We start from the raw sequence: 13,119 nt of genomic DNA on the forward strand, positions 1-13,119 counted from the left end.
GAGTATTATTATTCACATTTCTTTTGGAACGTTGATAAAGATTAATAGCATTCAAACCATATCAATATGTTTCCTTTTTCTTATATTTAAAAAAGATTGGAGTGTAACAAATTCACCAAAATCCATTCATTTTCAGTTCACAATTCTCATAAAAATGAGGAAAATGGTTGGGAAAACGAAACAGAAACTCGACATCAACATCACCATTTTCGACATCTCACTGAACTCTGATTTCCTTGCCAACAAAAACAACCCCGGAAAGCCACCAAAACCACCATGTTCATGTTTCGTCAAGCCTCACGCCTCTTGGGTCGACCCACTTGCCCGAGCAGAATCCGAGCCTTGTGCACAGAGGTCCCAGCGGCCAATCCCAATGCCGACTCGGCCTTCATCGAGTCATGGAAGAAAGTGATACCTATCATGGACCCACCTAAAACTCCATCAACCTATACGGAGCCCCGCCCTCCGACCCCTTCTTCTCTCCCTTCCAAACTCACCGTCAACTTTGTCCTCCCCTACTCCTCTGAGCTCTCTGGCAAAGAGGTCTGTGCATATGCCCTTCTGGCTTTTTCCTTCTTCCTTTTTTTGTTCTTGGGTTTTGTTTGGATTCGGTTATTAATTTGTTTTCCTTTAGTTTTTCAAATTTTTAATACCTGATTATTTGCTTTATGTTTTGTATTTTCCCATAGTGTTTGGATTGGATTTGCTGATTCGTTTGGTTGGGTGTTAAATCTTGTCCTTATTTGGATTTGTAGGCTATATGACTGAAATTTTGGTATAATATGTGTACCAATGCGTTTCCGTCTGGATTAGTTGATCAATATTTGTGATTGATTTGTGAATTTATGTGAAGATGGACAGATTAATTTAATGGAGACGAACTGATTAGTCATTAAATTTTGTACTGTTAGCTTTTTTATGCTCCATTCTTTAACACAATGGTTGAGGACAATTTGCTCTCTAATTGTATATAATCTTGTTTTCTTGGCCACCAAATGTTATATGAGCTAGGGTTATTAAATTCTTGTTTTATGGCCAACTGGGTCTAACCCAGTTCGAACCCTCATGGCATCATAGTTGTGTGTGTGTGAGAAATCCTCCTCCCATGTAATTTAGACTATAGCTTGTACTAAAAAAAAAATTCATGTTTTATGTTTCATCTTAATTTTTTATTCTTTTATGATATTTGAGTTGTGGGATTTTACATTTTAGAAGGTGTGTTTTTTTGGGTCTGAAGTTTAGAAGGTGTGTTTACTCTTCTAAATGGTCGTTCATCCTTATCATTTGGGTTTTTTTTTGGGCTTGTCACATTATTATTGTACCAAGCTTGTGTCTTTTATCTACCAAAACAGTAAACAAAGATTCTGTAGTTGCTAGTTGATTAGCTGCAAAAAGGTTTGATATTCAGTTTGGCGACCATTCATGAACGGTTTATTCATATGATTTTCTGTTACAGCATCCTGAGTTCATATCACAAACCAAGTTTACTTGTTGTACAAGAATCAGTTATCTTTATTTTTATTTTTTCAACACTATTGATACTGCTTCTATAAGAAGCACTGCCACTCATAAGCGCACTTTTATTACAATAACGTCGATACTTTTGTTAAAAATTCAAGTGCTTCTTGGACACAATTCTGTTTACTTTTCTGATGCCTATTAAGAACTTCAATGACATGTTTCAGGTTGACATGGTTATGGTACCAGCAACAACTGGACAAATGGGTGTTTTGCCTGGCCATGTAGCAACAATCGCAGAGCTTAAGCCCGGTGTCCTCTCGGTGCACGAAGGCAGTGACGTGACCAAGTATTTTGTGAGCAGTGGGTTTGCTTTTATTCATGCAAATTCTGTTGCTGATATAGTTGCTGTGGAGGCTGTTCCAATTGACCAGATTGATGCAATCTTAGTGCAAAAGGGGCTTGCAGAGTTCACCCAGAAGCTCAGTTCAGCCACAACCGATTTGGAGAAAGCTGAAGCGCAGATTGGGGTTGATGTTCATAGTGCTCTCAACTCTGCTCTCACTGGTTGATCATTTTGCCATGCTTCAACCATTAGCTTTTCCTTCTTCTCCTCCTTCACGCCAGTGGCTATTCGATCTTATTCCTTGAGCAGTAATCTTGCTTGAACGATTTTGTCTACATCATTTTTAGAGAAATAAAGTATTTCAGAACCCATGATTTTTATTTTTTATGTTTTGCCCAACTCAAGGGAGAGGTTTTTCTCACACACACTGCCAAGGTATCATGGAAATTTTAACCTGAAACCCTAGGACCCATGATTTTTTTTTTTCCTTTGTTCAAGATGTGTGTCTCAAGTTGGGAGCTTATTAGGTTTGCCACATAATTGGAAGAAATTAAAAAAAAATAAAAAAAATAAAAAAAGCTCGTTACCACAACCACATGCATCAATTTGGTTGTAGAACCAACCCCCCATTCACCGGAAAACCATCAGTTGATTTCCCTTCCGTTTTTCTCGATCAGTTTTTCGGTGTTTCTGGGCTATTTTTCCAAAATTAAGTGAAAGTGTTGGATTTTTAGAAGGACAATAGAGTGATTTTATTTATTCAACAATAGATAGGTACAAGGCTTTATAGAGGACTAGGCTTATTGGCCTTCAACAACTAGAAACTGTTTACTAGGCTTATTGGCCTTTTCACTCTTTTGCTAGCTTATTGGGCTTTTTACTCTTGGCTTATTGCTTGAGACTGGACAGCTGTAGTTTTCAGCTTACTTCTTGATTACAATGAGAGGCTATATGCTTATTTATAGAGGGACTAAATCGGCAGCTTTGGAAAAGTTAGTTGCTCATGCAATTGACTTTCCAAAGTCATTTTCAGCCACAATTTTTCTCCTTATTCTAGATTTCTCTAGTTATAGTACATGGATGTTTCTAGTGACTTTAACTTGTCTACTTTCTCTCGATTTTTCTAGATTTTTTTTTATATTATTCAAGATTTTTCTTTATTATTCAAAGTACAATGTGCATTACTTTTTAACACTCCTCCTTAATGCACATTTGTGTTATATTGCTAGATATTCTAATCTTGTTGATGCCATATTCTTTGCGTTTGTTGATAATTGAGCTGCAATCTCTATCTTCCGGTCATTGCCACTGCTCTTGATATGCCAATTTGTGTTGTCTTTTTCTGATAGTGCTAGACATGCATAGAACACATGCTCGTACTTATCATTTTCTTCTGTGTAGTTATTGATAGTTTTTCTTGAATCAACAATCTTTTTCTATATGCCCAAATCTTTTGCAGTTCCAGCATTTTGGTATGCCTCGATACCAACTATCTTTCTCTTGGTGGCTTGTCTTTTTGCATACATGACATGGAGGGTAGTCTTTCCTCTTCACAATTTCTCTTTTATTTTCCCGATTATTGTTGGGTTCATTTTCTATTTCTCTAGAATTTTCTTCAAATTTTCTTTCATCATCTTTAGACTTCTGAGACCTTAAATTTAGTTTCGACTGGAAGGCACTTTCTACTGGACTTTCATTTCGCCTACTCCGTCTTTTTACATATGCTTCCAGAGAGCCCATTAATTCTGTCACTGACAGACTAGTTATATCTTTTGTCTGTTAAATGGCAGTTACTAGGGGATCATACTTATCAGTGAGACTGATAAGTATTTTTTCTACAATTCTTGAATCATAAATTTTTTCTCCATAGGCTCTCAATTGATTGATTATTTCTTTTACTCTAGCATAGTACTCTTGTGTGGTCTCAGAATCTTTCATTTTAATGTTTTCAAAATCTCTTCTCAAAGTTTGTAGTTTAACTGCACGTACCTTGGAGTTTAAACTCCTCCTTTAAAGTCTCTCATGCTTCCCTTGATGTTGTGGCTCCCATAATCCTTGGAAAAATAGTGTCATCCAAAGCTTGTTGCAACGCAAATAGAGCCTTTGCATCCTTCTGCTGATCTTTCTTTAGCTGCCTTAATTGTTCCATGGTTGGATTTTCTGGATTATTGAAGCCACTCTGAACTATGTCCCATAAATCTTGAGACATAAAATAAGTCTTCATCTTGATGCTCCAGAAGTTTGGCTAGTGGTAGACATGATGGAGGACTAGAGTGAACCAACGCCCAAGGTTGATCGGAACAAGCTCTGATACCACTTGTTGGATTTTTAGAAGGACAATAGAGTGATTTTATTTATTCAACAATGGATAGGTACAAGGCTTTATAGAGGACTAGGCTTATTGGCCTTCAACAACTAGAAACTGTTTACTAGGCTTATTGGCCTTTCATTCTTTTGCTGGCTTATTGGCCTTTTTACTCTTGGCTTATTGCTTGAGACTGGACAACTAGTTTTCAGCTTACTTCTTGATTACAATGAGAGGCTATATGCTTAGTTATAGAGGGACTAAGTCGGCAGCTTTGGAAAAGTCGGTTGCTCATGCAATTAACTTTTCCAAAGTCATTTTCAGCCACAATTTTCCTTATTTTAGATTTCTCTAGTTATAGTACATGGATGTTTCTAGTGACTTTAACTTGTCTACTTTCTCTCAATTTTTCCAAATTTTTCTTTATTATTCAAAGTACAATGTGCATTACTTTTTAACAGAGAGGATTCATTCTAGGTAGAAAAAAAAACCAGTTCAAGACACTCAGCGGCTTCCCCGACATCCTCATCTTGGTTCAACCACATAGAACCACCTAATGCCCACCACTATGAGATTGAGTATGAGTTACTACGGAGCAAGTTTGAGGTAGTACGGCGCAAGCATAAGGACAAATGGTACGGGGATGATGTGGTGCCACACATTCTGTTTTGGGTTGGTTCTGATCCTGAGTCGTCTTATTTCTGGATTTGTCCAATATCTGCTCTGCCTTCACTTTGTCTCATCTCCGTTCCCTTTGTCCTTATATATCTACTCTGCCTTCAAATTCGCTTTCACACTCACCTCCAAAATCAGATCAAACACCTCCAGAATGATGGGGCTTGTGGATTCCCACAAGCCATATTTTCTGTTTGCGTTTGTGTATCTCCTCTTAAAAAATTCCAACTTGGACTTAAGATCATGGTCTTGTATCAAGTCTAGCTGATATTTTCCACCACTGTCAGTTTATGCATTCTCCTAGTGAAAATCATATAGGTGCTGTGATGCGCATTTTGAGTTATCTAAAAGTAACTCTTGCAAGGGGTTAATGTTTTCCAAGTATGGTCATACAGATGTGGAAGGGTATACAGATATTGTGGGCTGGTTCAGTCACTGATAGACGTTCTACATCTGGGTATTTCACATTTGTTGGTGGTAATCTTGTTACTTGGAGGAGTAAAAAGCAAAAAGCGGTGTCTAGGTCTAGTGTCGAGGCCGAGTATGGTGGGATGGCTTAAGGTGTGTGCGAGTTACTATGATTAAGAAAATTGTTGAGAGATCTTGGGTTTGGACCCCATAAACCCATGGATTTGTATTGTGATAATAAGGCTTGGTTTGGGGTTGTTGTGCTTAAAAAATAAGCAGCTTTGAAAAGAAGTTTTGGAGATTTGAGTGTTTGGTAAAACCAATCCAACCTACTTATTTTAAAATCTTATGTCATCCACAGCCAAAAAGTAGAAGCAACTCACACCATGCTTCGGAAATCTACTGCAAGGAGAAGCATGCGGAGAGTTAATTGAAACTTTCAAATTGCCCATATTGCCCTCAAGGGCGGAACCAGAAATTTTTTAATGGGTGGGCTAGCTAAAGTTATTAGCTTAAAATCTAATGATAAATTTTTTTTGTACTTACATTTTCTATAGTTTTTCTAGAAATAAAAGTATACATTAAATCATATAAATCACATAATTGTAAACACAAAGAAAAAAATTGAAATTAGAGCCATATTATTCGCGAAAGGGTGAATTTCATTTAGAAAAATGCTTCTCTTTTGGAGACAAATTAATAGAAAAATTTTAAAATTGATGTCGGGATAAACTTTGACACCAAATACAAATGTGGAAGATCTCTTACTATGCATATTGGTGGTGAAATTGTATATTTATTTATTTATTTTCAGTTAAAATATAGACTATGTATATTTAATTTGTTTTTTTCCCAAGCTGTCCCTAGGCTACAGCCAAGGGCAGCCCATGCCTTGGTTCTGCCAGTGATTGCCCTTATCTCTTCTAACAAATTACACGCTATGACACTGCTTTTTATACTCACAGCACTTTTACAAATACGAATTACCAAACACTTAGATGCTTCACTTCACAGCTGTTTATTCTTGCAGCACAACATAAGCAGTTTTTTTTTAAAAGCACAGCAATACCAAACTAAGCCTAAAGCTACAATTGCGATTGCGTATAACCCTATGCAACATGATCGTACAAAGCACGTGGAGGTTGATCGACATTTTGTTAAAGAGAAGTTGGATGCTGAAATTATTTCTTTTCCGTTTATATCATCTGAATATCAACTAGCAGATGTTCTTATGAAAGTTGTGTCTACTACGATCTTTCTCAACTCACTTCACAAGTTGGGCATGCGTGACATCTTTGCTCCAACTTGAGGGGGAGTATTAGCGAGATCATAGTTTAATTAGGATATTTATTTCCTAGTCTATTTGTCAAACAAAGTAGGGCAAATATTCAGTTATACTAATATACGCTCATATTATTATTCTTCTCCAATATGAAGGTATTTATACAAGTACAAAGATGTGTTAACCCTAAATAAAATAGGAAATATATCTAAATTACAATAGGAAGTAAATCTCTATTACAATAGGACTAAATAATAATTGGTAAGTAACCAAAATTCTAATGAAATAAGGAACCAAAATCCTAACTAAGTAAGGACTCGCCAACACTATTATGACTGTAATTAGGATTTTATCTTGTTTTCTAGTTTAACCATACTAGGGTTACACCCTTATATTATAAATACTCCTTTTGAAGAATGAAATATAATCTAAAAATATTCTACCCTTTTGACTCATATAACGTTTCCCGCTCAGACATAAACACAAAACAAAACGTTTACAAGTCCAAATTCAATTCTACAGCCAGACACGCACACAGACTGTGAGAGAGAGAGAGAGTGTTTGTGTGTGAGAAAGAGAGTGTGTGCGAGGCAGGAAGAGTAGGATAGAATGAAGTACGTTGTGGTAACAGGTGGTGTGGTCAGTGGGCTGGGCAAAGGCGTCACTGCCAGCAGTATCGGCGTCGTCCTCAAAGCCTGTGGCCTTCGCGTCACCTCCATCAAAATCGGTTTTCTTCTTCTTCTTCTTCTTCTTCTTCTTCTTTCTTTTTTCTCTTTCTTTCTTACTATCTCTACTATAAACGCTTCAATTTTTTTCTTTACTAATTTGATTTTGGTTCAACAATTTGCAGATCCATACTTGAACATAGATGCTGGCACCATGTCTCCCTTTGAACATGGGGAGGTTTTTGTTCTCGATGATGGTGGAGAGGTATTTCGCTTTGGACTTTTTTTTCTTTTTTTGGTTTAAATATTTATGATTCACTTAAGCAGTGCCAAGACAGTACGTAATACTTCACCTTGCCTCTGAAATACTATCTTTATGGTTTATGCTGCTGCTGAGCCTGAGTTTAAACTTTAATCGTAATAGGTTGATTTAGACCTCGGCAACTATGAACGATTCCTAGATGTCGCTCTTACTAGGGACAACAACATTACCACAGGGAAGATATATCAGGTGTGGGCTTATATTTTCCTAACAGGGATGTGTCTCCATCTATCCCCTTCATGAAATGTTGATTTTTTCTTTTAATGGGTTCCTCAATTTTATTTTTGAAATCAGTCTGTCCTGGATAAGGAGCGGAGAGGCGATTACCTTGGAGAGACTGTTCAGGTGGTGATACAAAATTACAAATCTTAATGAATCATAACTTTATTTTTTAAATTTTTTTTTTTTAGCACTTGCATACACTACTAATGACTGGCTTCCTGCCATGTTTGAGTCGATTTAGGTTGTTCCACACATCACTGATGCCATTAAGACCTGGGTCGAATCAATTTCTCTCATTCCTGTCGATGGAAAAGAGGGCCCTGCAGATGTTTGTGTTATAGAGTTGGGTGGGACTGTGGGTAAGCGACAGTTAAAATATATTCACTTTATATGACTCATTGTTCTTTCTCTGTGTTTATGTGCAAGAGCTAACTATTTTCTTTCTTCTTAGGTGACATGGAATCCAGGCCATTCATTGAGGCTCTGCGCCAATTGTCTTTTTCAGTTGGTAAGGTTGTGGTGTATGCTGTTTTTTGAGGAATTTTAATGGTTCTATTTATGAGATCATTTCTTCGCCCACATGCTTGATTCAGATTGGTGATTATGTTTTTATGCTCTGTGGTCAAAATAGATCATCCAATTACTGCTGTAGGAATATGCATTGAGATCTGATAAGGACATGTTTAGATTGTTGGTCCATTATGTTATGAGCGCTAATAAACTTGATATACTTCCACTGTTTAAACTTCATCGAGAGCTTGCTGCTCTGTTTTTTCCGGTGTATAGATGTAATGGAATGTGGGATCTCCAGAACTAAAAGTAACCAATTATTTCCATATGGAGTTGATATCCACTTGGATTTGAACTTTCATTGTGTTAATGATAACTGCTTATGTGGATTTAATTCTTTCCTCAGGGCAAGAAAACTTCTGTCTTATTCATGTGAGCCTGATCCCGGTACTGGGTGTTGTTGGAGAGCAAGTAAGACTTTGTACTTAATTGTTGAATGTTATGTTTCTTCATTAGTTCCTCATAGTAGTTTGTAATCTTAGATATTAAAGTTGACTATATCTTTTGAAGAATTTGATTCATCTTTTTTTCTGGGTGACTGACTCTTACTCTCTTTTTGCATGTGTCTGTGTGCGTTCATGTAGAAAACAAAGCCTACCCAACATAGTGTGCGGGATCTAAGAAAATATGGCTTGACTCCTCATCTATTAGCATGTCGCTCTGCGCAGGTACTTCTTTTCATCTATCTTGTTCTTACATTCACACAAGTCAAATAAGCAGATAAATTTAGCCTGAGAACTTTCATTAGGTCCCATTTAAGTCTTGCTTGGACACCTCATATTGGTGCAGTGTGGCCACCTGACTCCCTTTCTATTTTATTCTATCATTATTTCGTCAAGATTAAATTTGGTGGAGATGATTTTTTTTGTGTGACTATATTGCAGCCATTATTGGAAAATACGAAGGAGAAACTTTCACAACTTTGTCATGTTGCAGTAAGTTGCTGAATTAATCCTATTTGGGTTTTTTTCTCATCAAACTTTGTTTTCTTGATTACAAGTTTTATATTTTCTTTTTTGTTTTCTTACAGCCTAGTAATATTCTCAATATCCATGATGTACCAAACATTTGGCACATTCCTCTCTTACTTAGGGTAACAATTCTCTGTCTCCTTGGAGGCTTAAATACTTATTTTACATTTTGTCTAAAGTTTTGTTCTAACTATTGTTTGACACGTTGCTGTTCAGAACCAAAATGCTCATCATTCAATTCTTCAACAACTAAATTTACTAAGTTAAGTTTCACTGTTTACTTCAGATTTAAGGCTTCAATTTTGGTGCTGGACTGATAATTAGCCTCAGCCTGTTTAAAATTCTTCCTGTGTAATGAGAACAAAGCAATCTCTACGTAGAATTATGCCTGACTTGGACTCCTTTAGTTGATATTTGTGCTCTCTCTCCCTCTCTAATGATTGCAATTGTGATTATAGACTACATTTGTGATTCATTATGAAGCTCGAAATGCTACATATATAGATTACAGGAAGGTTGGCTATGTTAACTTACTGGTGTTTAATGTTTTGTTTCAGCATTGCTATGCCTCCTGATTTAAGAGATTGGACCAAGATGGCAGAGACTTACGATAATCTCACAAATTCTGTGAGTGTTATTAGATAACTGTGCAATGCTCTATGTTGGAACATTATCTCTTTTATTTTTCGATTCATCCAATGATAATCTGTTGATATTTGCAGGTGAGGATTGCCATGGTGGGGAAGTATGTTGGCTTTACAGATTCATATCTATCTGTAGTGAAGGTGTGATGCTAACTTCTGTTCTATTTTTTCGTTGGCTGGATAGATGGTGTATATGATCTCTAGTTTAGACCTTAGAATTTAGTTATTCATATAACATTCAGTTAATATGTGAGTTAGTGCTACTATGTCTCCCTGTTGCTTTGTGCCGTACTTGCTTGTTAGATTATTTTGTTGTTAATAAATCGCCAACTTTACGTCTGTCGTATTACGACGGCTAAACTTTCTTGCAGGCCCTTTTGCATGCTTGCGTCGCATGTTCTTTAAAGCCATCAATTGACTGGATTTCCGCTTCTGACCTTGAAGATGACAGTGCCAAACTGGTATTGAACCACATCATTTGTGCTGATTTGCTTTAATATCGTGTTCATATTATCTTTACTTTAGATTTGTCTTTCTCCTACAGACACCAGAAGCACATGCTGCTGCATGGGAGACTCTAAAGGTACGCTTTAAGCTAAATTATCATCCCCTCGCCAGTACAGTTGAGGGTCTGGGTAATTATGTTTCGATCTATTCTACATTTGCAGAATGCTGCATGCGTCTTGGTTCCTGGCGGATTTGGAGATCGTGGTGTGAAAGGTAAGATATTAGCTGCAAAGTATGCCAGAGAGAACAATGTTCCTTATCTTGGGATTTGTTTGGGCATGCAGATTTCCGTGATTGAGTTCGCAAGATCCGTAAGCAACATTTCTTTCACTAACATGTTTTCTTCTAATTTTAAGATCATATATCAGCCCTAATTTAATTACTTGTTTTAGGTCTTGAGTTTAGAAAGGGCGGACAGCACAGAGTTCGATGAACATACACCTAATCCTGTTGTAGTTTTTATGCCTGAGGTACAAATTTATGGTGATGCTTTCCTATTCAGTTATGAAATACATGGCTGCAACATTCTTCCCGTGATAGTTCATTCTTTTATGTCTGCATATAGGGTTCAAGAACACATATGGGAAGCACAATGAGACTAGGATCCAGAAGAACACTTTTCCAGACTCCTGATTGCATTACTTCAAAGCTGTATGTTCATTATCTATATTACTACGTTCAACTTGAGATATACAACAGATAACCTGTCTGTTACTGAAAATTCAAATTATAACTTCAGTTACCTTGTTGCATTTATACAGTAAAGTCGATGCGGGTGCCATGTGTTCAAACACTGCCGGTCTGGAAGAACCCATGGCACACGCAATTGAACTTTTACCTTTATTGCATTTATACTGTAAAACTCTTGAACTTTGTTGGCTAGTTTATTTTTTTGCAGGATGTCTTTCCTGACATCTCAACTATATGTTGTATCTGTGACTGCTTATATCAAAACTAATCCCAGAAGACCACCACTTTGAAACTTCTTAGTTTTCCACTATTAGCATCCACTTTTAACATTCGTAATCTGTTATTGCTATCAATTTCTAGGTACCATAACTCGGAGCATGTGGATGAACGGCATCGGCATAGATATGAGGTTGGTTGTAATTTAGTTCAGGTGAAACATGATCTTTCACAAGTGCCTTTATGTGGTGGACATGGTCTGATTCCGTCATGATGCAGGTGAACCCAGATGTTATTGGAATTCTTGAAGAAGCGGGCCTAAAATTTGTAGGGAAGGATGACAGTGGAAGACGAATGGAGGTGGGTTTTCTGCTGGTCTTATGCTCACTTGTAGTGAGCCTTTGTCAGAATTTACTTGGTTATAGTTGCACACAATCCTTTCCTACCATTTACTGAAAAGGATTGAATTTGAATATTTGACTTTGTACATGATTTGTGTTACTTTTCTGTTCTGCAGATTTTAGAGCTTCCAAGCCATCCATTCTATGTAGGAGTGCAATTTCATCCAGAATTTAAATCACGGCCTGGGAAGCCCTCAGCTCTCTTTTTAGGTACTAGTACAAACAAGTGAGCTTTAGATGTCATATACTCACATTTCCTGTTATTACTGGGAGACATGCATCTTTGAATTACTATGTCTCTCTGCTGTATCTCTAGTGTTTGATATAGAACTTGGGCCATGCTTGTTTCGAAGTACATTACGGATTGTCTCTTTACAATTCCCATTTACATTCAGTGAAGCTCTATCAAGTCATTAAGTCTCTGTACTTCATTTGACATCTGTGACATTGCAATTCTAGGTCTTATCTTGGCAGCAACAGGGCAGTTGGAAACATATCTTGACCAGCATCCAAATACAAATTGACAGCATTGAGCCGCTGTCTCAATATTCCCAGATAATTTTTTCAAGGTAGATTTGAATGTGGAGGTGGATGGGGCCTAGTGTAGTAAAAGCTAACTTCAAACTTGAACATGGATCGCCGTATGATGGAAATTTACGATGAAAGTGGATCCTGATTGCGGAGCTAGCATCTTATCTTACTGTGGTTACATGATTTATCGTGCTGCTCAGTTCAAAGCTTATTCAAATTCTTATTTTTCGGAAGGATTTCTGTAACTCTTGGAATTTTCTTTTCATCATTTATTCACACTTCAAATATGAAGGCATTTGATTCAACCCAAAACAAATGACAGATTATTGTTTTAAAATATTTTGATTTTGTTTTTAATTTATCAAATAGAAAATGTAAGTGTAAAGTTCTTTACTTTAGTAAGGCCAAATGATTGTACAATATTGCAGTTGATGCCGCAGACTCACACTGTACTCTGTATGCGCGAAAGGAAGACAGATACATTAGGATAGGAGCTCTAGTCTGTTAGAGGATGCTCTCTATTTTTTAGGTAAATTTTAGTTTAAAACATATAAAAGCTATTTTAGGAGCTCTCTATAAAATTTAAACTCCAATCATGTTCTCTAATTTAGCGAGTCATAAATGCTTTAACTCTTTTTTAATTGGTCAATCTCTTTGAAAAAAATAATATTAAAAATAATTAATATTAACTAAAGGTTTGAAATACTCATTAAATAACCTTATTTTATGAGGTGGATAAGAAGCATGGTTGGAGTTGTATTTTTCCAAATTCTCCCTAAAATTTGTCTAAGGAAGTGATTTAGGGAGCCCATTGTGGATGCTCTTAACACCACATGGTCATGAATCATGATCATATGGGCATTCAATTTCCTTCCATTTTAAGATTCTGAACCATGTTCAAAATGA

At 36.7% G+C, this 13,119-nt stretch overlaps 2 protein-coding genes across 2 annotated transcripts; both read left to right on the forward strand.

Moving 5' to 3' along the window:
* The first annotated feature begins 206 nt into the window (after positions 1-206).
* LOC110756271 (ATPase, F1 complex, delta/epsilon subunit) lies at positions 207-2,163 on the forward strand. The gene is made up of 2 exons (XM_021957679.2): positions 207-543; positions 1,686-2,163. The coding sequence occupies exons 1-2, from the start codon at positions 277-279 to the stop codon at positions 2,028-2,030; spliced, it is 612 nt and encodes a 203-aa protein (XP_021813371.1). The 5' UTR covers positions 207-276; the 3' UTR covers positions 2,031-2,163.
* Positions 2,164-7,022: 4,859 nt separating this feature from the next.
* LOC110756278 (uncharacterized) lies at positions 7,023-12,467 on the forward strand. Its single transcript, XM_088253306.1, has 20 exons — positions 7,023-7,201; positions 7,325-7,404; positions 7,564-7,650; positions 7,756-7,806; positions 7,925-8,042; positions 8,135-8,191; positions 8,600-8,664; positions 8,838-8,921; positions 9,138-9,188; positions 9,284-9,346; positions 9,947-10,009; positions 10,240-10,329; positions 10,413-10,451; positions 10,537-10,686; positions 10,768-10,845; positions 10,941-11,026; positions 11,426-11,474; positions 11,561-11,641; positions 11,799-11,892; positions 12,142-12,467. Exons 1-20 carry the CDS (start codon positions 7,084-7,086, stop codon positions 12,204-12,206), a joined length of 1,569 nt encoding a protein of 522 aa, XP_088109432.1. The 5' UTR covers positions 7,023-7,083; the 3' UTR covers positions 12,207-12,467.
* The last annotated feature ends 652 nt before the right edge of the window (positions 12,468-13,119 follow it).

This window comes from Prunus avium, chromosome 5, assembly GCF_965620075.1.
Source record: "Prunus avium chromosome 5, drPruAviu1.hap1.1, whole genome shotgun sequence".
Taxonomy (NCBI): domain Eukaryota; kingdom Viridiplantae; phylum Streptophyta; class Magnoliopsida; order Rosales; family Rosaceae; genus Prunus; species Prunus avium.